The sequence below is a fragment of the Aythya marila genome (genome assembly GCF_965140915.1).
Source record: "Aythya marila genome assembly, chromosome: 1".
NCBI classification, from domain to species: domain Eukaryota; kingdom Metazoa; phylum Chordata; class Aves; order Anseriformes; family Anatidae; genus Aythya; species Aythya marila.
The window spans coordinates 22,269,779-22,296,781 of NC_139042.1; the positions used below are offsets into that span (position 1 = coordinate 22,269,779).

General features: G+C 44.9%; 1 protein-coding gene across 4 annotated transcripts in view; it reads left to right on the forward strand.

The window, feature by feature from the left end:
• MTUS2 (microtubule associated scaffold protein 2) overlaps positions 1 to 27,003 on the forward strand; it is a 276,013-nt gene that overhangs the window by 236,638 nt on the left and 12,372 nt on the right. For 3 of the 4 annotated variants that reach the window (XR_014319556.1, XM_082784643.1, XM_082784644.1), the window contains 2 exons: positions 15,480 to 15,546; positions 22,104 to 22,318. Coding sequence is in view for 3 of the 4 variants with exons in the window: in XM_082784643.1 (XP_082640769.1) it covers positions 15,480 to 15,546; positions 22,104 to 22,318 (282 nt within the window). In the remaining variant the exon portion in view is untranslated. The remainder of the gene's footprint in view (positions 1 to 15,479; positions 15,547 to 22,103; positions 22,319 to 27,003) is intronic. The other variant, XM_082784645.1, reaches the window with a different exon arrangement.

The following is a 27,003-nucleotide window of genomic DNA, read 5'->3' on the forward strand; positions in this document are numbered from 1 at the left end:
CCTCTCAGCAGAACACTGTGGGGAATCTTTTTTTCCCAGTAAGAGTAACCACGGTCCATGTGAAGCCACTGACATTGCTATCACAGGATGTCATCACTTGTCCCTTGCTTTGCCCAGCTTCAAAAAGGGGCAGCTTGAAGCTGTTGTTGGCTTTGGGCCAGAATAACACAGTGGTGGAGAAAATAAGAGGAGATTCATGATTTGTTGGGAAAAGAAGGGGATATTTCTCTGCAAAGTTGATTTAAGAAAGTGGCCATCTGCTTCCAGCTACTCAGAAGTTTGGAATTTAGCCTGCGGAGTGTGTATTCCTGGGCAGAGGGCAGGAGAGGAGTTTAATGAAAATAGACTTCTTTTTTTCTGTTCCTTGTGGTCTTGGTGGATAAATGACATTTCATATGAGGGAGAATGAATTCTTTGTCAGCAAGGACTCGTTGATTGGGAACTTGTAGCAAATGCTCATTTTGTACCACTCCAGACATGAAGAACTAGAAAATGCAGTAATAAAGTATTGTTCTCTGGTACATTTTAATCCATGGCCTTACAAGCTACTGCTATAAAAATAGATATAAGGCTACACTGGTAGAAATAACAAAACTCTGACAGAATACTACATAGATCCTCACATTCTTTTCATATGAGAAGTGAATTAAAAATTGAGTCAGCTGGCTGGGCTCTCACTTGAGAACAGAGGGCATGTAGTCTGTGTTAATTTGTTAAATTCTAGAGTAAATATTCTGTTCTTCCAGATATACACTGGTGTAATCATATAATTGAAAAACTATATTAAAAATGTTTCCTTCCATATAAGTTGCCCAAGGATCATTAAAACCTCATGGCACTGAGTAACACACAAAATGTAAAACCTTAGCGAAAATCCAAGTGAAACTGGTATTTCAGAGACAGCTGGCATGACCTTCAGCTCTAGCTGAATCGTCTAGCTGAAATTCATGACTGACTGCTCGTATGTTCAGAAATCCCCAAATCACTATTTTATTTTGTTTTGTTTTGTTTTTTCATTTTTGTTTGTTTGTTTGTTGTTTGTTTGTTTTCGTTTTTGTTTTTTTGAAGTTAGGTAAGAGTAGAAATAACAGACCCGACCTGGAATAATAACGTGTTATATACGTGACCAACATGGTGAACAGTATTACCAACAACAGATCTGTACCATGGAAAATTTATAATACACCTCCCAGAGGGAAGATGTCAGCAAAGCAGGGATGCTGCCAGCCCAGTTCCACAACTGGTTTGGGCCCAGAGAAGCAGGTCCCGTGCTAGCGAGGCTCTCTCCCCAAGTTCCCACCATCTTGTTGGTTAGTATTAACCCCAGTCTGATTCACTGACCAAACACCTGTGTGGTCATAAGGAAGGAAGGGGAGGAAACGAGCAAATAAAGTGAGCAGGGAAGGGAGGAGAGGATGGAATCACCTTATTTGACAGCAGCACTCCTTTTAATAGGTTTCAAGTGCTCACAGAAGTGCAATGAGACTATCACTCTGGGCTTTGAAAGAGAATTTAAGACTAGGTGAAACTGTTTCCAAATTATCCTGCTTGCAGACTTAGAAAAATTAACAATGGTGATAATACCATTAGCAATTAGATTGAGTGCTTTGAGGCCCACACTTGAAAAATAAACTCAGTCTCCTCAGTTGTCTGCAATTCTGACAGTGTACTCCGCTTTTCTCTTGTAGATACAAAAAAACTGTGAGAAAGCCCACCTGCATGTTCTGTCAGACAGTATACAACTAGCAGTGTTTGAAAGGAGAATGTGAAAAGAAGCAGGCTGCTGTAACCACATAGGCAGAGCTGGGTCTTCTTTCTCTCATCTATGTCATGAATGGTAATTCATGGCATGCCACTTGACAACCTCCTGAGCCTCCTGTTCAAATGCATTACTGGAATAGCTTAGTTCTACCCGTCCCTGGCACTGCCTTAGACAAAACCCTGGCCCCTGCTGAATGCCATGCCAGGCTTCTCCTCACGTCATCCTTTGGAGGTGCTCGTTGTCAGTGTCATGATCACCTCTCAGCACTGACAGCAGGGAATGCCAGGAGGTGGCAGTTGCTGATAGCCTGACTTGTCCCCTACAGCTGAGACATCACAGAAGTTGTGGTGTCTCAGTTATGCATGAGTTCATCTGAATCTGAACTTCACCTGTCTCTTTATCTCCTCACTCCTGCAGTCTCCAGTTCCCTGTCTCCCTTCCCTGCTGCACAGCCTTTCTCTGCAGTGCAGTCTTCAGAATAATTTTTCTTTCCTCTGTTCATCTTTTGTTTCAATCCCTGCTTTGCTTGCTTTTTCAAGGGAAACAGTTTTTCAGCTTCTGGTTTTCACCTCTCCTGTGAAGACAGGCTGAGGGAGCTGGGGCTGTTCGGCCTGCAGAAGAGAAGACCCCAGGGAGACCTTACAGTGGACTTCCAGTACCTAAAGGGGCCTACAGGATAGCTGGGGAGGGACTCTTTGTCAGGGGGTATAGTGATAGGACAAGGGTTAATGGCTTTAAACTAAAAGAGGGAAGATTTAGATGAGATATTCAGAGGAAATTCTTTACTATGAGGGCAGTGAGACCCTGGCACAGGTTGCCCAGAGAAGCTGTGCCTGCCCCATCCCTGGAGGTGCTCAAGGCCAGGCTGGATGGGGCTTTGGGCTCTGGGTCTGGTGGGAGGTGTCCCTGCCCATGGCAGGGGGTTGGAGCTGGGTGGGCTTTAAGGTCCCTTCCAACCCAAACCATCCTGTGGTTCTGTGATTCCCCACCTCAGCCTTCTCTCCCCATTATCTCTCTCCATATCCCTGTGGTGTTGTCTTCAGTATTCTTGGTTCTCACTTCTAAATGTTGTCTTCTTCAGCTTTCTCCTAGTTTCCTATGTTTACTGCCATAACCACTAATGATGTCCTACCAACCTATTTCCAGAGCTGACAGTCCTCTTGAAAAAAAAAAAAAAAAAAAAAAAAAAAAAACAAAAAAAAAAAAAAAAAAAAAAAACACCACCAACAACAAAAACCTTTCTCTTGAGGTCCTCTGTGCTATCTTTTCCAGGTCTTGTCCTCAGACTGTTTTCTATTCAGCTTAAGTTAAATATTTGCTTGACATATTTCTCGTGGTATGCTTCTCAGCAGGCATTTTCAGTGCTTCATAAAAGATGGATAATACACAGTTCACTTAAGGATTCTCCTGCTCAGTGACACACATAGTAGTGTTACTACCATTATCTCCCTTCAGATACAGTAAATGTAACAGAAATTTTTCTCAATACTTTTGCTCTGTTTTTCGTTCTCTTGTCTTACTCCATGAATCTCTACCTCCACAGCAAACTGTGCTTGCCAAGTGAACGAATTAAGAATTTCACTGTGGAAATCCAGGGAAAGCACTATGTATCTCCTAGGAAGGGCAGCCAACCTCCATGAAGCAGGGAGCCATCAGGTCCTAAGAGTTTAGAACCCAAAGCTGCTTATATATGTTTCTCATCCTAGAAAAAGATGATTGCCACAGCACCAGCAGCAAAGAAATGCTGTCTCTACACAGCACTACGTAATCTGAAGGTCTTGCTTGCCACATGCAAATAAAAAGCAGATACTGGAGTCAGTAGAGTAGCAATCTGGTGTGAAAATTTGGCTTTTGGGGTTTGATATTTTGGCCTCACTGTGTTACTTAAACTCCCATAAGCATAACAGAGGTAGCAACAGTGGTAAAAATTACCCTAAAACTGAAACTTGAAGTGCCTGGTGACCAGAGTTATTATCCAAACATCAAACCCAGTCTGGTGAGTGAATCAGCACAGCCAGCAGTAGAAACAAGCCCTACAGACCACCCAGATGCTGTTGCTGAGGTCGTATCCCTTCATCAAGTGACCATCTCCAGCCCCTGCATTTTTCTCTCCTCCCACAGCAGGTCCATGCTTCACTACATAACTTTACTCTGCTCCAAATGTTCAGCTTCCCCAACAGCTGCTACATCTGACTGCTTTTACCTCCTGTGTTCTCCTCGTGTGTGCCTCCTCTACATTATGTTGGCATCCTGCAGTGCCACTTCTGGAACCTAGGGAAGGAGGGCAAGAGGGTGAGGAAAGGGTAAGGCATTGATCCTTGCTTGTTTTCCCCAGCACTCTGCTCCTTGTTTGTGTTGTCCCCTAAGGTTTCCAGGGAATTTGGAATCATATCCATTTGCTATCCACTGAATTTGGAGTGATTTGAATCTTTACATTACAGTGCCCAGTAGAACAAGGGTCTGCCTCTAGCTAAAGCCTCTGGCCCCTGCCATAACATGAGCAGTGCATGTTAATTATAAAGATAACCATGTTGCTAATTAGAGGAACACTGAGAAGGTGTACCTGCTTGCCTGGAGCTGTTGTTGTGGCAGTGTCACAGGCTGTGTGCTAATGTGACTGCATGTTTGGAAAGTTATGTTTGCAATTAAGATTTTCATTGCCTGTGTCACTGTTTGCACCCATGGTGCGCATCATTATAGGCTGCCTACAGACTTTTTATGTACTTTATTTAATGTTCTGTCTCACATGTAAAGACTTGTAACAAAGACCAGTCCCTGTCAAACACCTCATCAATCTCAGCTGTGTTTTTTGGCCAGAAGAAAGCTGACTGTAGGGCAGAGATGCCTTTGGCAATGGAGGAGGCCGGTCGACTATGCTCAGGCATTGGGATGGGACTGGGGGCCCTGGGGTTTAATCCTTCCAGTGATAGAAGTTCCCTCCATGATGCTGGCAAATCTCCCTGGCAATGCTGTGAGAGCCCCATTTGCTTTGTATATATGGGAACTGGGAGGATGAATTTACTCATATGTGCTGGGCTTCTCAGCATGAAAATAAATACAGAGTACACACAAAACCAAGTATAAAATTTGTTCATATGCACAGTTCTGTAGGCTCTCTTATTGTTATGTGTATAGACTTCATAGCAAAAAAATAAAAAAATAAAAGGATACATTCACATTTATTTATAACTATATGTAGAGTTCTGTGCTATTTATATAAGTACAGATGTACAGGAACATATACATACACAAAGTTAGGGGGTACATGTATTGTAGGTTTACAGTCAATTCTCCACAATATCTTTAAGTATCCTACGTTAGGTATGTGCCTGTGTGCATTGCAGTATTATGCCAACCCTCTGAATCATCAGTTATTTAAACACAGGAAAAAGGATTCTCGACTGCCCCTTGCCCATGTTCATGGCTGCTCAAGGGACATCAGAACATGATGACAAGGTCTGCTGGTAGAGTGGGAGCCTATTCTTTTGAAGGAAGTGGTAGAAGTGAACAGGGTGTCATGTCAGAGACAGGTTCAGTCACAATCCATCATCTGAACCCACCTCCTGAGTGCCAGATCCAAGGCCATGAAGTCAGACTCTCCAGTTGGCCTCCTGGGAGTTTCACATCCCTCCTTCATCTTGGTGAAGGTATACTTTGAAGTACTTGGTGGAATGGGACATGTAATATCCAGCTGGCTATGCTCTCACTGGAAAATTCAACCTGACCTTTTGCCAATTAAATCAATTTATTTGATAAATATGCTTTAAAAAAAATAGAATATATACTATAGAACATGTTGAAAGAGAGTAGGAAAAAATATATTGTGTGTATGTATACCATTTATGTGTTCAATGTATTATCGTTATTTAAAATACAAGACATATCCACAGAACTCACAGTAACAGCTTTCAAATTTTCTGATTATAGTTAAGTATCTCATTGTTAGAAGAAGTCTACAGATTAGTTTGTGAATGGAGAAAAGGAAAAAAAATATAAAAAGGATGAAGAAGAAGAAAATGAATTGATTTGAACCTGATCTTGGAAGGAACTGGGGTCTACTTCTGACTAGGATAGAAAATTCATAGTAATAAATTATCTCACAGGATTTCCATTGTTTATTTTCTGTTGGGTATAAAACAAGCAGGCTCTTTACTGATGTTTTTATAGTAGTCATTTGGTAACTAATCTTGGGCTAAACAGCTAATCTTCAGATTTAAATCTCTGTTGAGACGATATTTTAAGGCATTGGGGACTGGAAACATTTAGAACTCTGATTAAGTGATTTATTGCTTATTGTCTACTTAATAGAGCCTATGGACTGATATATAAAGACCATTATGGAATTTAAATGAATATGTGCTCCATTTGGGGATCTTAGTAAATTATACAAAAATAGCTAATTAAACCCTACCTCTTCCAATTTAATTTGGATAGCTGCAAAATACTGGAATTGGTTGAACAGTAAATAGGAATTGTATTATGCCTGTTTTAGAGGAAAGCATTGATTCTGTTAGTGTAGAAAAAAATATATACTCATGGGACCTTTTTACAATTAAAATAGGTTATTTATAGCCAAGGAGCTCCCCTGGGCCACTTAAGAAAATGTAGATGTCCTCCTTGGGCTTTAATTACCCAGGAGCTTTACCCTGTGAGATGCTAACTACATTTTTTGTTTCCACTGAAGTCAGTAAGTGTTGGATTACTCACTGCCTTGTAAAACATATCCCATTAAGTAACTTGTTGAGTGCTACTGTTTTGATATTGTCAAATGTAATTTTAACATCCCCATTGCTAATTCTATAGATCACAAGGAACACCTCTCTTTGCAGAGTTTATCTGAATTTTCATAGAATCATAGAATCATCTAGGTTGGAAAAGACCTTCCAGATCATCAAATCCTACCATCAGCCTGACCTACTAGGTCCCGTCACTAAACCAGGTCCCTTAGTGCCACAATTTCTGTTTCCAATGAGCAATCAGAGCAATAGTTTATATGTAAGGTGGGTTTTAACTAACAGCCTAGGTTTCCCTGGGCCCTGTTTGTCTCTGTCTTATCCACAGACCTCTCCTTACTTGTTCTAGGTCATCAAATACAGCCCCTTCCCATTGTGGACAAACAAGTTCAATAATCTCTTCCCTAAAATGATAAATTTTAGATTAAAAATAGTTATCTTTTCCTCTGTACCTGAAGGAAGACATCTTCAGAACCTCTTGTAGCTCAAAGACCTGTATTTCCAAGTTCACATCCTTTTATTCTTATGTACATGTGCTTTGACCTTAAAGTACTTCTCCATCTCCTCGTGTTCACCTCCATGGTGTGTTTGTACAAAACGATCGTATTTAAGCTTTAGCACTGTTTTCTTAGGCAGAAGCAGATAGTGTACTTGGCTCCCCACCGTGGTACAAGCTGTATGTTTCCCAGGTCAGACGTGATAGCCCCAAAACTTGTGTGATCAAGGCTGTGTTTAGTCCTAGATGACCTCTCACTGGGGCTTTCCATAAAGCATTTAAACTTCCCTCTTCTCTCTTTCCTACAGCCTATGCTTATATTCTCTTTATTAAGAGCTGTATCATAGACATAGTTCGCAGTCATCCTATGACTGAATAAGCAGCACAGTCCTTTCCTTTTGCTGTTATTTCCAGCTGATAAGTCTCCATCTTCCATTCAAAATTCCTGTTAATTTTGCCTAATATTATGACCTTGGACTTCATGGTGTTTTATTTTTCTTCTTGTGTCCGTTACCCTCACCCTAAATATCATCCAGCTTGACAAGCATGGTGTTTTGACTCTCCCCTTGACAGATACATACTATTATTTTGCTGTGGTAGTTAAATGGCTTCCAGTCGGGATTTAGACTGAAAAAGATCCAAATCACAGACATGGAAAAAAAAAAAAAAAAAAAAAGTTCCTACAGTGAGGATGAAATGATTTCACTCTATGGAAAGTCTCTTTTTACCTCTACTCTGTAGCTGTTCAGTAGCCAGCCAAATTAATTTCCATGTGCTGTAAAGAAAAATTAGATCTTGGACATTGAGTGAGTTTTAAAATTTATTTTTCACATTTACTTTTCCATGATGTTCTGAAACTTCATTTAAAGCCCTGGCTAAGCCAAGGAAAAGCAGAAATGAGAAACTAAAGCAAACTGGGAAGTTACCTGAGCACTTAAATGTGATTTAATGCAAGGTTTCACTGGACATTCTTGCTATTAGTTCCTACTATTTTCCTGATCACTTCATGTATCACCAGTCACAGTAGAAAAAAAAATAAGCAAAAAATGCCCACCCAGCGAGGCAATGATGTGAGTCATGGTAGCGTTGCAGCCTTGACATAAGAAGACAGAGCTGCTTCATTCTCTGAATCATAGGATCATTAAGGTTGGACAAGACCTCCAGGATTATCTTGCCCAACCATTCCCCTACCACCAATGTCACCACTAACCCATGTCCCCAAGCACCACGTCCAACCTCTCCTTGAACACCCCCAGGGACAGTGACTCCACCACCTCCCTGGGCAACCCGTCCCAGTGCCTGGCTGCTCTTTCTGAGCAGAAATGTCTCCTCATTGCCAACCTGAACCTCCCCTGGCACAGCTTGAGGCCATTCCCTCTGGTCCTGTCACTGGTTATCTGTGAGAAGAGGCCGACCCCAGCTCCCCACAGCTTCCTTTCAGGCAGTTGCAGAGAGCAATGAGGTCTCCCCTGAGCCTCCTCTTCCCCAGACCAAACACCCCCAGCTCCCTCAGCCACTCCTCATAGGACTTGTGCTCCAGGCCCCCCACCAGCCCCATAGCCCTGCTCTGGACACGCTCCAGGCCATCGCTGCCCAGCCTCAGTGTTTCTGTCCCACTTATGCAACCGATCGCGAATATCCACGTTTTCCCTGGGGGAGGAAATAAGTAGATAGATAAGTAAATAAATCAAATAAATAAATAAATAAATAAATAAATAAATAAATAAGCCAGCCCCTGAGCGTTACAAAACTCGCCGCGCTCATTGCAGAGGGCTGTGCCGTGCTCTTGCAGTCCCCGGCAGCGCCGCAGAGCTCCGGCGGGCAGCGGCCGTCCTCGGGATTTAAATCAGCGCCTGAGGGACGAGTCCGTGCTTCGGGGGCGGGTGTGGGGTGGGGATATGGGGTCGCAGGGGACGGGCACGGAGCTCGGCGAGCCGCGGGCGGCGGAGGCAGAGCCGGGCGGGATGCGCCGAGCCCCGGGGGCGTCTGGCTGGGGTGCGGAGCAGGAGGGAGATCGGCATGAGGAAGACCCGCCTTTCGCCGGGAGCCCGGGCTCCCCGTCGGACCGCAGCGCTGCCAACTTGCCCGATCTTCCCCAAATCGCCTCCCCCGGCCCTGCCCGCGGGCCCCGCAGCGCTCCCGGGGCGCCCCCAAAGCCGGAGCATCGCCCCCAAGCCGGGGGACGGCTCCTGTCGCCATGGGCCACTGCTGCTCCGCCGGCTTTCCCTGCTCCCGGGGCCAGGACGGGACGGTAACCGTGTCCTCTTCTTCCCCTTGAGGGGTCGGTGGGGAGGGGGCGATGCTCGCCCTAAAGGGGGCTGCGGGGTTTGGGGGCAGCGCCTGGCCCCGCGCTCCCAGGGGAGGCTCGAGGGGGATGGCGCAGAGAGGAGGGTTGGGTGAGGATGGGTCCTGCCGGTTGGGTTTTTGTTTTGGGGGGCTTTTCGGCCGGTTTTCATAACCCTGTGGAGCACGAGTGAGGAAAGAAACTTGCCGAGTTTGAGTTTGAAGCCTCTGGTTTACCTCTCTGCTGCTCCTCCTTTCTGGCGTGTCGGAATTCCCATCCAAAATGAAAAGGGGGGGAAAAGTGCATGTTTTCGTATGCCATTTCTTATTTATGAGGCTAAACCAAGCAAATTCCCAGGCATCAAACGGGTCGGGTAGCAAACGTCAGCACGGAGGTAAGGGCATAGCTACAGGTAGCAGGAGAGCAGCCTGTGCGGGAGCACAACACCAGCACACAGCTTTCAGGCAATTTTTCTGGGCATTTGCCTGGCTTTTAAGTGCCAACAGAAGACGGAGAGAATGAGCATATGCATTTAATTTGCTTAATAGAAAATATTTTGGCAGAAACACATCCCGGTGCAGTATATTTCCTTAGAGTTTGGCTTTTGAAAGTATTCACATACGCAGTCTAATTAAAGGCTGACATTGTCTCCTGCTTACCTAACAACGTGTTTAGCTTGGGATATGCTGTTAACCAGGTTAGGGAAAAGGTATGGCTTAATATAAAACTTGTTAGAGTACAGTCACTGGGGGATATGGAGGTGATCAGCTCTGCCTGTAAGGTTTAACGAAAGTAAATTATGGGGGAAGATTACCCGATACCTTGCATGATTGAAACAGCACCTTTTTTGGAAGGAAGGCAGCAGATCAGAGTGAACATCAGCCTCAATGTAAGCCAGTTATTGCTGCTACAAGTATCATCTGAGATATTTATTGATACAAGAGAATTCCCAATGTATATGCTTTTCTTCCCATTGATAATAGACAGCCTGTCCCCAGGGAACTCTAAATAAAGCACAGCAGTGACTAAGCAACACCTACAGGTCAGTCTTTTTTTTTTTTTTTTAATATTTTGAAAGTGCTGGATACACAGAAGTCATTCTGAAGGAGCAGTTTTAATAACAAGTGCCAGAGAGCATCTGCATGCAGTTCATTTTCTAGGTGGCACTGTAGGGAAGTAGGAAATGTTTGTGGACATACTGTGCATATATTTGGACCTACAATAAAGCACACTGCAAGTGTGTTAGCAGGGAGGAGAAGTGTGTTGATTTGGAGATGTCATCCCAAGCTACTGTGTAAACTTCCTAGCAGCAGGTCAGCTTCCTACCTGGGTTGGGGCGATCCTCTGATCCTCCCAGCCTAACCTGTGCCATTTGTGAAATAGACCTACTATTGCTTACCTATTGTTAAAAAGTATGTGGAGGTTTAATTAATTAGCATTTCTAATGAATTAGTATCTCTCGGGCAGTTTTCAGGGGAAACTCAAAGGCAAAGCTCAGCTCTGCTTTCCTATCCCACAGTTATCCCTGGTCCAAAGCAAAACCTCGACCTTGCTGATGTCTCCTTAATATCTCCTGATGTCCTCCTGTCTAGCTGTTGTTGGGGCTCCATGCAACTAAAGGGTTCCTCGCTACTTTCCTTTTAACTCGATTGGGACAGCACCAGCACCTTGCACATCCTCAGGCATCCTTTACAAAATGATCGTCCCAGTTCCCTCAACTATCCCTAAATCCTGCATGTTTTCTTCTGAATTATGCTGCTAAATTATGGCCACTGTCACCTAATTGGACAAATTCCTCCTCCCTGCCTACCTGCCAGTTTTCCTGGAGCAGCTTGGATGCCTCACCAATGGAAGTCCTAGCTCAGTCTGTCCCCAGGGAGTTTTGAATTGAATCAAGAACACACAAGCACCACCTTCAGTGCCTGTTTTATTTGCTGAAATACAGTCCATTGCTTAGTCTTTCACAGGAGAAATATTGGGAGGTCTGTATGCTTTAAAGCTTATGATAGAAAAAAGAGTTGTTACTGAGGGTTTTATTCAACCAAGCATTACTTTAAGCACAGAGCAAACACACCATTCTACCTGTTCTGTTCTATTTTTCTTGCTGGCTGAGGAGCTGGGACATATTCCAGACACAAGACTTAACCGCTGTGTTATAGAGTGAAATATGAGGAATAAGTTTTTCTTCATCTCCATCATGAGCGTGATTTTATTTTATGAAAAGTATTTCAGTGTCAGAGTCATTTCTTGGGATGCAGCCAATGGAAGACCTTTCTCATAGGTCTTCCAAGCAATAATTAAATCCATCATTCATTAAAAGTACCCCAAAAATAAAAGCAGCATTTTGCTTTGTGCAAAAATCAGTCTTTCACATTTTTAGGGAAAAAAATCCTGAGTCAGATCACGTCAATATTTTCTTGCCTGCCATTTAACTGCTGCAGTGAAAAAATTAATATTTGCACAAACTTCTGAGAGTGTCTGTGGCCTTTTCAGCCATTGGAAACAGCTGTGTCATTAGAGTGGTAGCTGAGACTTTTTAAACCTAAGTTGGATTTGGCCCTCAGTCGCTCTGAGAGGCTCGGCTCCTACTTTGGAGCTCTGTAGAGATGCCGAGCCTGTTAGGCACAAAGCTCATGGGAGGACAGAAAGGGTCCTACCTTTTCTGCCTTCTCTTTCAAATACTCTCTTGGGAGAGATATTAGTGAAGATTGATTAATTGAATGGGATAGCCCATTAATTTTGTTTCTTGCACATTTGTTTTGTCAGACTTTACCTTGCGTGCTCGTGAATTTCCTAATTGATTTGATGTTTTGACAGCGGACCCCTGTGAATCTCTGCATTGGACCTGATAGCTTTTCCTTTTCACATCAGATCCCATTTTGCTCTACTGTAACATTTGGTTTCCTAAGCACTGGCATTCCCAGTTCCCTGGCTGTACTGGGGCACTGTGCAGAGTCCCACTGATGATAACAAGGAGAGGCTTTTTCATTTCCTATTAGCATTGCGTTGACACTGGTCCCAGGAACACGTGTGGTACAAACTGATCACTTTGCAGTGATAAAGCAGGTTATAATACCAGAAAATGTCAAGGATTTGTAAGTGTACATCCAGGAAACCACGAGGCTGATAAAAAGATTAGCCAAAACTACACCTTGCCTCTCGAGATAGCACCAGGGACAGCCCAAGCACCTGTCCCAGTGGGGTGCTGTCCATGCCTGAGGATGAGTTATGGGACAGCATCTTAAAGCTGGCACCATGGTGACTCTCCACTCTCTGGAGAGCATCCTCAAGGGTAGGACAAACCTTATCTAAGATCATATAAAAAAGGACTCTGTAATATTTCTTATGCGGGAGCAAAATTTTAACAACTTTTTTAACTAGGATGTGTTTTTTGTTGTTGTTGGTTTGTTTTTGTTTGTTTGCTTGTTTGTTTTGAGCTTACTTTTTGTTTTCTCCATGTAAATACAATAATAGCAATCCCATTGAGTTCTGCTCATCTGTAGGTGCTGGCAATGATTTATTCGGGGCTCCCTTGCCCTAAACTGTTTTAAATTCTGGGAGCTGGTAACCTGAGTGGATGCTTCCCATCTGCGAGTCCTGTATGCAGTACATCCCCGTGCACATGCCTTCAAGGGCACCCGTCCTGGCAGTCTGTCAAGAACACTTCCTAAAATGACTTCAGTGAGCTAACCAGACCGCATGGGCAGATGCAGTGATATTCTCCAAAAGGGGAAACATTATCTCTGCAAGACTGCTGTTTTAGGAGTCTGTGCGAGGGGCTACGATTTTTAACATACCAGGCTATTTTTAGCTGGATCTTTTTATTTCTTTGTGGCTTTTTTTTTTTACTACAGGAATAAATAAATAAATAATAAAAATCACTGCATTTTATTCTGAGCCTAATGCAGTCTGGAGAATCTGCAGTCCTGGCACACGATGCCCTGTGCATTAGTCAGCAGTATATGGAGCTGCTTGGAGAAGCCCAGCACTGCTCGTCTGGCTTCTTCTCATACCTACTTGGAGAGCTGGGCGATCACCAACCGCATGAAGTTCAATAAGAGCAAGTGCCGGGTCCTGCACCTGGGACGGGGAAACCCTGGCTGCATGTACAGACTGAGCGATGAGACGCTCGAGAGCAGCCTAGAAGAGAGGGATCTGGGGGTCGTGGTAGACAGCAAGTTGAATATGAGCCAGCAGTGTGCCCTGGCAGCCAGGAGGGCCAATCGTGTCCTGGGGTGCATCAAGCACGGCATCGCTAGTAGGTCAAGGGAGGTGATTGTCCCGCTCTACTCTGCGCTGGTGCGGCCTCACCTCGAGTACTGTGTGCAGTTCTGGGCACCACAGTATAAAAAGGACATGAAACTGTTGGAAAGTGTCCAGAGGAGGGCTACGAAGATGGTGAAAGGCCTTGAGGGGAAGACGTACGAGGAACGGCTGAGGTCACTGGGCCTGTTCAGCCTGGAGAAGAGGAGGCTGAGGGGGGACCTCATCACAGTCTACAACTTCCTCGTAAGGGGTTGTCAAGAGGCAGGAGACCTTTTCTCCATTAACACTAGTGACAGGACCCGCGGGAACGGGGTTAAGCTGAGGCAGGGGAAATTTAGGCTGGACGTCAGGAGGGGGTTCTTCACAGAGAGGGTGGTTGCACACTGGAACAGGCTCCCCAGGGAAGTGGTCACTGCACCGAGCCTGTCTGAATTTAAGAAGAGATTGGACTGTGAACTTAGGCACATGGTCTGAACTTTTGGGTAGACCTGTGCGGTGTCAAGAGTTGGACTTGATGATCCTTAAGGGTCCCTTCCAACTCAGGATATTCTATGATTCTATGATTCTATGAGTAAGAAAGACATCCACGTAGCCAGGTGCTCCTCGGGCACCCAGGACTCTCTGGTCAGCTCTGCTGATTGTTTGGTTTACAGCAAAATTTTCTGGAGAGTTGAGGTCCTTGGAACTGGCAGAAATCATCCCAAAAAGGACACTGTGTAAGGGATTACCTTGAATTCCAGATTACAATTTCCTGGTATTACCAAAACCAAAGCAGTTCTGTGTTTCTTTTAACAGCATTAAAGTTAAATGCAGGAAAAATAAAGAGAAACATTAGGCTCTTAAAACTTTTTTTCTCACTTTCATTAGATTATTATTGGTCTTGTTTGCTTATTACTGAAAGATTTACTTCCTAGGAGTCGATTTAATTCCATTTGCTACTACACTGCCTTGTCTCTTGAATGTGATTTTTCTGTGGTGCCCTTTAAAGATTCTCAGTCTTTTCTAACCTGGGACATGTTTATAGCAGCCTGATCTAGTTTTCCTAATTGCCAGGGACATGGCCAGCAGGATGGTTTCCTTTGTCTTCTTCCTAACAGGAGTCAGGATACTTTCTGACTTCAAGTGCCTTTACTCTTGGATCAGTAAGCTGGGATTTACTGCATTAAACTAAACTCCTATAGATTTTCCTGAGGCTTTTCTTTGTCAGTTTGCACAGAACTCATGAGATATCTACTGCCAAAGTCCTTGCATGTTGGTAATAAAACATTAGTATTGTTAATGTAATTATGTTTTATTTTTCTTTTGTCCAGCTCATGTTTTAATTTGTTAAGTATTCAGATCTCTTTTGAGACAGGTCAAGGAAAGGAACTCCCGTCCTTTCCAGACAATAAAATACCAGAAGTAAATGTGGAAATAGGCATGAGCATCAGGCCATTAGTGGTGTCCATATGTGTAGGGCATGCCCAGCATGTCTTGAATGGTGTAAGCACCGTAATCTGCTCTGCAAATTCAACTGCATGAGCATATTTCTGTGTTATTGTATTGCTATGGTAAATACAGTCACAAGTAGATGGAAGATCTAACAGAGCTACTAATACCATCTTGTACACACAGTCCAACCATGAATGGTTCACAGACTGAATGAATGCAAATGTCTTTTTAGACACGTAGCAGTAATTAGTGTATTCTGTGCTGTCATGTGCACATCGGCTCGTGTATTCATCCAGAACAAAGGTATTTGTGGCTAATGAGTGGCGGCTCCTAAGCTTGATTTAAAAAATGGATGAGTTCATTATAATCCTCCCTACCCGCCCCGCCACCTCAGAAGAAATGTGAGGAATCGATCTAATCTGCTTTGCTGAATGAACATGTGAAAGTGCTTACCTGGGGTATACCTGGGGACTATATATATTTTTCTCTCTTTTCTTCCTTAAACAGAAAGAAAATGCCCTTGTGAAAATAAACAATTTAGGAGTGGAGATTGCAAAGATCAGGGATGAAGTTGGTAAGTAGCACAAGCCAAGTAACAATAAAAGCATAAGTAACAATAAAAGTGAGAAAACACAGCGTGATGAGAAGGGGGAGCTTGGGACCGCTGCGCACTGTGACTGGGGATGCACCGCTTGTGTTCATGTGTTTCGTAGTCCAGTTACAAACCAAAGGACAGCAAGCTCAAAATTTGAGTATTAAAATCTCTGAAGCCTCTGGCGTGTTGAAAGACAGCAAATGCAATGTGTCACATTCAGTGTGTGTATTCCCTGTGTCTCCACATGTGCCACATTTCTGTTTGGTTTCTGATCAAGGCAGGAGAGACAGAGATAGGGTAAAGACATCACAACTCTTGGAAGAGGAGGTGAGCTATTGTGCTGGGTTCAGCCAAAAAAAAAATGAGTTGTTTTTGGCTGAAATCTCCCAAGAACAGGTAAGATGTTGGGGTCATCTACCCCACGGCAAATGGAGAGGAGGCAGGACACCTGGAGGGAGGATGGGCAGGGCAGGGGACACCTCAAGTACAAGGTGCGACCACCACTGGATCTCTGAGCAGGACCTCTCAGGTTTCCTTGCCTGTGAGACCCAGGCGCTGGGTCAGGCACTGAGCAGGGATTGTGTCGTGTGGCAGGAGTCTGGCTTGACTAGCACAGAGCAGTTCAGGCCAGCCCCATGCAGGGGGGACATGGCTGTAGATCCTTCCTGGCAGGCAGGGCTATGCTTTGCCTTTGCTTTGCCCATCACAAGCCACCACAGAAGAGGCACAGCCCTTTTCTGATGCTCCACAGCTTATGCTGTGGAGATATGTATGGGCTTCCTCACTGGTCCTGTGGGGATGTGTGCTGGAGAGGAGCCGTCTGTGTCCACCTCCTCCTGAACAAACCACCACTCCAGGAGACAGTGAGATGTTGAGCAGAGGTGAGCGGGATGGCTGGTGAGCCATCAGAGGTAGTCATCTCCGCACAACCCTGAGACACAAGATGCACAGATAGAAGGAATCATGGAATTCATAGAATCAGAGGATAGTTTGGGTTGGAAGGGACCATAAAGCCCACCCAGCTCCAACCCCCTGCCATGGGCAGGGACACCTCCCACCACACCAAGTTGCCCAAAGGCCCATCTAGCCTGGCCTTGAGCACCTCCAGGGATGGGGCAGCCACAGCTTCTCTGGGCAGCCTGTGCCAGGGCCTCACCAGCCTCAGAGTAAAGAATTTCCTCCTAATATCTAACCTAAACTTACCCCCTTTTAGTTTAAAACCATTCCTCTTTGTCCCACCACTCCACTCCCTGACGAAGAGTCCCTCCCCAGCTTTCTTGCAGCCCCCTTTAGGTACTGGAAGGCTGCTGTAAGGTCTCCCCAAAGCCTTCTTTTCTCCAGGCTGAACAACCCCAACACCCTCAGCCTGTCTTTGTACCATGGAATGGGGGAGTACATGTTTTAGGCAAGCAGAAACCTTGCACAGATTCAGTCCAGGGGAGGTTTGAGGCAGCATTGTGGTATCATAGTTTTACCTTTTCTTCTATTTTTCAGAATACTTGTTTAAAAGTTCTCAGGTCTTTTTTGGGTAGTTTTAATTGGTTATTTTCACTGCAATGAAGTTGTGGTTCTGACTTGTCTCAGTCACTTTGATAAGCAGTCTCTCGTTCATTTAAAGTTAATCAGCCCAGATGAACAGCAAGGGCGTTGGTTAGAAATTCCGGATTTCTCATGTGTATGTTCACCATGTAAGATTCACAGATGTAAATGTCTGGATGAATCAGTAAAATTAGGCTTGACTAGACAGGGTTGGCACTGGTGGTTGGTCCAATGTTTAGTTGTTTAGACAATAGCTCTAATTAAGAAATATTATTTAAGGGCTGAATGTGCCTTGTCTTGAAAGCACATAGTGTCTCATGGCTTCAACAGAAACTGATCGCAGGATTCCGGTGCACAAAGCAATGAAACCATGAGATATAATCCACTGTTCAGAAAAATCAGAGTGCATTTTTAAAGAAATTTTGTTCGGTAGATAAAATCACTGCTTAAGTAATAATAGTGATGGAGCTTGTGTATGAGGATCCATCTCACCTGACTTCAGATAGGGCAAAGTTGGATGTGTGCTGTAAGTTGGTCCTCAAGGTTCCCCATAAAGTTAATGAAGAGAGAAGAACTGAGAGTGATCCATCTCTGTCAGGTTAATGTCCAGGAGTGTCTCTCTAATCACAATTATTCACCTAATTTCAAACATTTGCATATGAGCTAAGTGTCAAAGCCCATTTTAGGCGTCAGACGCTGAGGTCACATATGGGTGACCAGTGCTGTTTGAGACACCCCAAGGAATCTCAGACATCCACATGTGTAAAACACAGCCTATAGAGACCTGTACCCTTCTGGACCCAGGCAAGGTATTTAGGTTCAGATAACACCATCCACCTTTACCTCTAACACAGCTGTAAAGTAACACACCTCATCTGAAACCAGCACGCAGTGAAATAAGAAAGTGCTCCTCCCTTCTCAGCCCAGGGAGGAATGTGTGCGTCTACGGCTATATAAACACTGAGGGACTTGTTATTTTATGCAATAAGATTTCCTCACGTATTTTGCTAGAAATAACAAGGCTAGAAAAACACTACAAGCAATTGTTCTATACTCTAGATGCCCATCTTTATAAATTATAAATATAAGTACTTTTCAGCTGCAGCACTGAGACTCCTGGAATAAAGAGGTTTTGAACACCTTCTGTTTCCCCTCAAACTAATGGAAATTAAATGCCAGAATTACGTGTTCCTTTGCTGTCAGACAAATGACATGTGAAGTGAGTGGAGAAAGGTCTGGAGATGCATAAATGCCTGGATGAATGGAAGACGATCAGACGCTGAGTTTAAAACCTGTACTCTCTGAATCTGCAAGAGTTTGAAAGCCTGTGCACCAGCTCCCTCTGGATGTGCCTCCTGATCAGAAGAGACAGCCTGAGCGAGGGCTCTGTGATTTGTTGCGACCCTGTGGCTAAGGGTCAGAAGTAAGAATACAGCCTGCATGGTTTGCTATCACTTTCGGATGAAGAGCCCATTTCTCATGTCAGAAGTAGCCGGTCCCGGTACACATGACATCAGCCCCCCAGTTCCCATGGGGCTTACCCTGTGGAAGGCAAAGAGGCTGGGCTGCAGCTCAGGCTGGCTTTGTGCAGGAGGATCAGTCCATTAGTGACATCTCCCTTTCCCTCACCTTCCCAGCCTGGCCTGAAATGGGTTTTGCTCATCTGTTGTGCAGTGTAATGAGGCAGGGAAACGACCAGCTCGGGGAGCAGGGAGGCAATGGCAGCTGCTCTCTCGTGTAACCCAGCACGGCTGCAATCCTGGGAAATGCCATTTTCTGTTAGAGTCATTTCCAGCGTGTAAGCAGCAATTGAAATACCTACAGAGAAGGAAAAAGAAAACCAGGCTGTTAACTCTTCTCAACAGCAGCTGATAGCAGTTGCATCCTGCTTGTCTTGTGCCTTTTCTTCCACGCTGGTATTGAATAGATACAACTTTTCTTACTGATTTTTTTCTTCCACGAAAGGAACTCAGTTTTACAGTATCCGTATCCAGATGTCTGAAAGCAAAATTCACCATTTTCCAGCAAAATTAGAAGAACTTCTGTTCAGGCCTCAGTTTGATTCAGTCTGATTAAAAGCTGGCTCCGGCATGGCAGGCTCTCCCATGCCATTATCTGCTCCCAAGACAGATAAGAGAGGCACAGACCTTGTGTTTGTCTGCATGAGTGTCTCCCTCTGCTCCTCCTGTCCCAGCAGACCCAGGGGACCATCTCCTGTCTAAGAGGGTTCAGTCTTTCCACCTCATGCACAAGGTCTAGATCTGGGAGACAGTGGTAGGGAACATTCCTTATGGTTAAAGGTGTTTTATACACAGCATCGGGCAAATTTCCTGGGATTTTGCCTCATTACCTGTCTCTGTTAGCATTTTGGGGTAAATGACACACCGACACACTTTTCCCACTTTGCTCTTCCGTTTTGCTTCTACATCAGGGTTTGATTTGCAAGGCGTGAACACTTTTGTGTTTCAGGTTACGCAAAGCGTTTCAGGTTCTGGAAAGCATTTCAGATTGACTTTCTTTTGGTTGGAACATGCCACTTCATTGCCTGCCCTCCCTGTGCACTGGGTAATCTCATTAGAGAGGCTGCAGAGAGACAGGTTTCATTACAGCTCCAATTTAAAGCCTGAGTAAGTTTCAATTATTCTGAATCCAGAACTGCAAGCTTTACCCTTTGTCCTCCAGCTCCATGGTAGCTTTGCACACCAAGGAAAACTGCTAACGCAAAAGAAAGAGAGAGGGTGTACAGCTAAAATCCAAATGGCCAAGGGACAGGCCATTTCAGCTAATAACTATATACATTACAGCTGTTCCAGTTCAGGTATGAGGCAGGTGGGAAAGATTTCTACATACCATTGCTGCTGTGCTAAGCTCAGTGGTTCAGCCTCACTTCTCTCCCTTTCTATAAGGAGTAGGGGGAGCCTGACAGGGGCACAGCATCCATTTTATTGCTCCAGAAAATGTCAGGGTCAGAACAGGACCACATCAGTGATATCTGTCTAGACATACTGAAGAAGTTTGAGTGTTGCCAGCCACTAAGTGGGGAAGCAGAGCTGAAAACAAGATGAAAAATAGCTGTGTGGGAAAGGGGATGGTTAGCTTGGGTGCCCAAAGTAGCTTGCATGGATACAGCTAATATGAGCTGTGGTCGCGGTAGTATGCAACTTAGACAAATGGTTGTTATCCTGTAAAAGTGACCTTAATCATAGAATATCCTGAGTTGGAATGGACCTAAGAGTACCATTGAGTCCAACTCCTGACTCCACACAGGACCACCCGAAAACCAAACCATGTGTCTGAGAGTGCTGTCCAAACATTCTTTGACCTCCAGCAGGCTCAGTGCTGTGACCACTGCCCTGGGGAGCCTGTCCCAGTGCCTGAGCACCCTCTGGGTGCAGACCCTTTCCCTAACCCCCAGCCTGACCCTCCCCTGTCCCAGCTCCATGCCGTTCCCTCGGGTCCTGTCGCTGTCCCCAGAGAGCAGAGCTCAGCGCCTGCCCCTCCGCTCCCCTCGTGAGGGAGCTGCAGGCCGCCATGAGGCCTCCCCTCAGCCTGCTCTGCTCGGGGCTGAGCAAACCAAGGGACCTCAGCCGCTCCTCATACATCTTCCCCTCTGGACCCTTCATCACCATTGCAACCCTCTTTGGACACTCCCTAATAGTTTTATGCCATTTTTATACTGCGGTGCCCAAAACTACACATAGTACTCGAGGTGAGGCTGCGCCATTGCAGAGTAAAGCTTAGTCTGATGCCATAGAAAGGGGGTGACAGCATATTTGAAAGCTTAACATTTTGCTAAACCAGCTACAGGTCTAAATCAGAAAAAAAAAAAAAAAAAAAAAAAAAAAAAAAAAAAAAGGTCTAGGAGTGCTATTTAAAACATGTCTTTATCCCTAGTGTTGTTCTGAATGTTATGGTTATTATTATTTTAATCACTTCTTACCTGTTGGATCTTTGCAAATGAGCAGACTTGCTCTCTAAATGCAGTCCATCTGACCTTGCTCAACTGGTATCAAGCCTTCTGTATCTGAATTGATTACAACCATTCAGTGGCAAAGTAAGAAGCTGAGGAGCACTCTGTAGGACTGCTATCCTGGGACTCAGAGAACGATATAGGGGAGGGAAAAAATGGGGAAACAGACTGAACATGCCTGGCATGATGGAACTGTTGGAGTTGCACCTCCTGAAACAAGTTATAGATGCTCTTGTGAGTTTAGAGACATGGCCACTGGGTTAGCTCAAGAGTAAAACATTCACACTTTCTAATTGCCTTTCCAGGGTGCTCTCTGATTCCATGGAGCACACAAGATAGCGGTTTGAATATAACAATGTTTACAAGTGTGCATTAATGGTTTTAAGAGGTTCTCAATGGAGCTGGTGTAAGAGAAGGGCCTATGGGGTGAGAAACTTATAACACATGGAAAATGGGATGCATGCGATACATCTTTCAGTCAAGTGACCAATGATATTCCCCAGATAATGTGCACAAAATGCTCCAAGAACCCAGGGATTTTCTGCTTCCCAGAATGTCAATGCACATGGGGCCATGGCCAAGGCCATGTCTTGAGAGGATGAGATAAGGAAAATCTTGTACCACAGATGAAAGGCTTTGTGTCAAGTGATTGTCTCACATGACATTTCTGGCATCCAAGACAAAGTAGAAGCCCCAGAGACTTGATTTACAAACCCAAGACTGTGCTGGCCAGGAGAGCACATCCCTGCAGAGGGATGGAAGTCCATGGAGTTCCCTGCTTTTTATGATTATCATTATTACTTGTAACCAGATCCCAGCTTTGCAAGGGATTTTGAAGGACTCTGCCAGTGCCTCTGTTTAAATAAATGCTTGTGTGTATGTGTGTTGGAGGGAGGGAGGCAGAGAAGGGTCTGTGGGAGACAGAGACGGATCTGTGAGAGCCTGTTTATGGCTGGTGCACCACTGTGCTCAGCGCTGCACAGAGCTGGTGCCACCACTCACTGACTGTATGATCTGGTGTCCTCAGCCCTCAACACAGCAAGATGGAAGAAACTACAGAGCGAGAAGGAGGAGCTGGAGAGGCGCTTCGAGGAGGAGGCGAGGAAGCTTCGCTGGCAGCAGCGGGAGGAGCTGCAGGTGCTGGAGCAGCGGCTGCGGGAGGAGTACAGCGCCAAGATGGAGAGCCTGCAGGAGCAGCACAGGCTGCAGCTGGAGCAGGTCAAGTCCCAGCATCAGCACCAGGTCAGTGCCAACCTGTCTGCTGTTGAAAAGCAGACCATGCCAGTACTGAGTTCAGGTAATGAAATTCACTGCCAATCTCAACTCGAAGATATTGGTACCAAGCTGATGACTAGAAGAGTATATTCTAGTCATATAATCTTTTCTGCATTTCCTCCTTATTGGTATTTTTATTGGTATTTTTAATGGTATTTCAACATAGTAACATGTTACATTGCCATATCTTTTCTTTCCATGCTTCTGTATATTTTACAGCTAACACAAATATTAAGACTAGCTCTGTTCCCCACACATACTTGCTCCCCATTCCACTTATTTTAGTTGATTCATATGAAACCAATGGTTGAACAAGAGTCTGCTATATGCAGAGGTAAGGCCAGAAGAGCCCTGCCCCTTGTTATTTCAAATACAGGTAGTGGTATAGTGAAGTGGTGGGACCCATGTAACACATAGCCTAAATATCAAGCAGGTGAGGCATTCCAGGTATCAAAATTTCTACTCCAATATTAAATCTAATGCCATAGATGGTACACACCAAGCATTTCTTCCTGCTTTGCTTCCTATGTGTAGGAAGCTCCCACATACAGCTACTTTAATTGTATTTTTACTAGGAGAAGGCTTTATGTCCACACGTTCTGTGGGCACAGGGTGGCTTCAGTGTGCATTTTGGAGCCAAGGCTCCATGGCTGCTGCTCTCACCCTGTCCATGACCAAGGAGCGCAGACAGCAGGCGCAGAGCACAGGCATGCTCCATGCTGTTCCCCCCACCAAGGATGGTGACAGGCCTTGCTCTGGGCTTGGAAGCAAACCATCTGCATCAGAGGAGCATGTGCCCAAGCTAATTTAGTGGGTTTAAGAGGTAGAGGCTGGTGCACCACTGTGCTGCTGTAGCTGAAGCTCCTCCAAGAACCAGAAGAAGGGGCTACCCTGCACTGAGCTCAGTGGAGGGGAAAGCATCAATCTGGAGCACAGCAGAGACTGCAACCCAGGGCCTTTAAGCTCAAGCATTTGTTAAAAAGGGAGATGACACCATTTACTCCCTGTACTTGATGTACTGTAAAACTCCTGGGATGGGAGCACAAATAGAAACTGAGATGATGACAGTTTTATGTCACTGGTGCCGTGGCTGCCTGGTGCTAGATTTACTGCCTAATGCCAATGGTACAGCAGGGTTGGGCACAGTACAGTCACACAGACACACAGACAGACACACAGACAGACACAGACAGACACACAGCATCCCAGCCCGTGTCCCTGCTGCCCCAGGTGCCACCATGATGGCAGAGGGGACAGGAGCACTGCGTGCAGCTGGGCTCTGTGCAGCAGAGCTGTGTTACAGCCTCCTTTGTAGCTTTCCCTCACAAAGGAGCTGTCAGCAAAACCTCCTCTCCTCAGAGTTCCCACCCCAAGATGCTGGCTGGGTTCTTCTTTGTTTGCTCTGCCATCAATGGACTTGTAATCTTTGACAGCTGATTCCAGCAAATGTCTTTTTCTGAGGGTGTTTCTTCTTTCTCCTGTGTAAGTATTTGGGTTGATTCCTCTGTGGGGGAGACTGAAGCACTCTCTGGATTTTATCCATTTTAATTGCTGTGCCTGTTAGTTGCTATTGATTTGCAGAGCTTGTAGACTGCAACACAAAGGCTTTGTGTAACTGGGCTCTTCTGTCCTGGACGAACTGCCTTTTTCTGTTAGTGCATTGATTTTTAAAGATGTGTAAGAAGATGCTTTAAAATAGTTCCTTGTGCCCTAAACGAGAGTTTTCAAAATCTTTCTTTATAAGTGTGTAGCATCTGTGCTGAGCCATGTCTCTTGATTCTCATTTCAGTTTATGAAGGGTGGTTTTCTTGCAAACCCCTCAAATTTTCTGCTTTAGTTTCTGGTATGAAGGAGGAGTGGTGTTCCCATAAGATTCATCTTTTTTTTTGTCCCTTCACTGTGTCAGCGTGCCTGTTGGTCTTTCCAGAGATACTAGCTCTAGCTGCAAGCCTTGCCCCTCCTGGCTCGTGAGGCATTAGCATTTATGAATTAAATTGTTCTGCAAGTTAATTTTTTGCCTCTGCTCCTCTTTGAAGTGCTCCTGCAGGCTCCAGGACCAAAAGGATGGATGGTGATTTTTTTTTTTCCCCTCAGGCTGATCATTGTAAGTGTGGGATACACAAGTCACAGCAGGACTTGTCTATCAGTATGCTCATTTTTCTAATCTTCCCATCTATTTTGGTCCTATTAATCACCACACTGAAGCAATGGAATCACATTTTTCCCTCTGAGGGGTAAATGTTGTCCCTCCTCCAGTCCTTTGGTTAGCTCCACAACTCTTTGTTCCCAGAATTACAGGAGATAATGCAAACATTTCTCTCCACTGCTTTGAAACCACTGTTGTGGATACCCTGCTATCTCTGTCTTTTCAACCCATGGTTCCTCCAGCATCTCATGATGAGTTTTAATATTTTTTTCCTCCTAATTCATACTCAGCTGTACACCTCTGTCTGGTTGGAAAGGTTGACAGGGCTGGTTGGAAAGCTGCTCACCTGCAGCACTTCTTGGCCTTGCTGCCCTTGAAGAGGTTAAGAAGAATTCTGCTAGCCTACAAACCACATTGCCTGAGAAATAAGGATCCCTAACAGCTGCAGACCCAGGGGGTTTGTAATCCGTGGTTCTTCATCCCCTGCTCCACTCACAGAGCTGACCCTCTGGAGAGGAGAAGCCCCTGGCTCTGAGCATAACAAAAAACACACAATGCTGCTCGAGGGACAAGAGTCCTTCCGTACTGATCACTGACCAGGTGTGCCAATGCATCCTGATACTTCTCTGTCCTCCTTGCAACTGAGGGCAAAATTGGAAACATAAATCTGTGCTCCTGGATGGCCAGTATTTCTCACTCGAGCTGCTCAGCTCAAACTGTCTTGTTGCCCTCACTATTGAACTTCTCCCATGAAAGCCACCTCTTGGTTTAAGTTTATTAATCCTTAAAAATCCCAGCTAAATTTCTTTCTATAGCCAGGAGATGTTGTGACACAGTGTTTCATTGAGTTGATCAAGCCTACAGAGTGAGTTAGTGGCAGAGCTGGAGTGAGATGCAAGGGATCTGCTTCTAGGTGCCAAGCAGACTGTTTGCTATGAAAAACTGCAGGCAGGGGGTCACGCTGGAAGATTAAAGGAGTCATTTGGTATGGGAGTATAAAACACACAGAAGACAGAAAAATCCCTGGAGTCCATTTGAAAACTGGAACCTATTTAATTGGCCTTATAGATAAATAACCTGCCAAGGATGGTGGCAGAGAAAGGAGACCCCTTCACCTTCTGAGGGCATCAGAGCTGAGCATAATTGTTCCTATGGGGTGCTGCTGAGCTGAGGAGCAATTAGTGCACGAAAAAAGACTTAAGCAAGGGCAAGGTGAAGAGCGTGGCAAGGCTCATGAGGCATGCAGACATCCTAAATGAGTATGTTGTGCTTGGGGAGAAGTCAAGTGAGAGTTCATATCCCGTCAGCATCCCGTTGAGTGATCTAACCACTCCTTGCCCTGCTCTTCCATGCAACAGCTCGGCAAGATGAGCCCCACCTTGTTTTGTGAACTCCACCACCGAGTTGTCTCCCATGGTATTCTGAAAATGAGTTTGTTTCATTTTAAATCTCATGTTCAGTGCCTGTTTTTCATTCTAAGAGAATGCCTTCTCCAATCTGATTGGAAATGGTGCTTCTGTTGGGTAATCCAACACATGTGTTTGACGGTTAAATGCAGGGAAATAATTTATTCCAGTCAAGATGCGCTTGGCTGAGTGTCTACCATTATTTAACATAACAGTGGACCAAAAAAAAAGCTGTCTAAAGTGGAGTGGCTTTGCAATAAACAGCTGTTTCTTTGTAAAAGTAGAACAGCTTGACTCTCTGCATTGCCAGATATCACAGATAATGCCTTCAGTATCGAGAATAAGACCACTGCGATTACAAAACCTGGAAAAGCAAATCTGGTCATCAATGGGTAGCTCTCAGAAACTGGAGGTTACCTGAAACCCTGAGGAACTGGAGGTGAACTTCAAGGCTTTCCTGAAGTCATTCCCCTCTTTTCAGAGCTGGCAGTCCCATTTTGTTTCCTCTTGGACAGCTGCTGACCGCCTGTGAGTGTGGGGTCTTCCTCACACACTCAGAATTTAAAGTCCTTGGTCTTGTATTTGTATTTGTCTGTTATCACCTCTGGTCTTTCAAAAATATGAGCATGTGCAATTTGAGGAGAGGACTTGAAAAAATAAAAGCACACTTCCATGAGCCACTTCATTTGCCTTTGTGGGTGTTGAACCATGGGCTTAACCTAGATCTCAGCCTCTGACTGCATTTTCTTAAGTGAGACTAATCATAACATCATAACTAGGGATCTCGCTCTGCCTTTAGCCAAGCCCTGTAACAAACAGCATCATGGAGAAGTCCCAAACCCATCGGGACACAGGAGCACAGGCTGCCCACAGCCCTCTGGCAACTGCATCCCCTGCTCCTGTGATGCTTGAGGTACGGTGTGCGGCAGTCTGTGGTGGCAGGACCACTTTCTGGCCTCAGTAGAGATCAGAAAAAGCTTTCTGTCTTCACTGGCATCCAGGTTACTTCCACACCAACCTGAAAACTCTCATGCCTGGATTGAAAAAGGTGCTGTCACATCTTTCATCTGTTTATTGGACATGGACTCAAAATCCGTGCT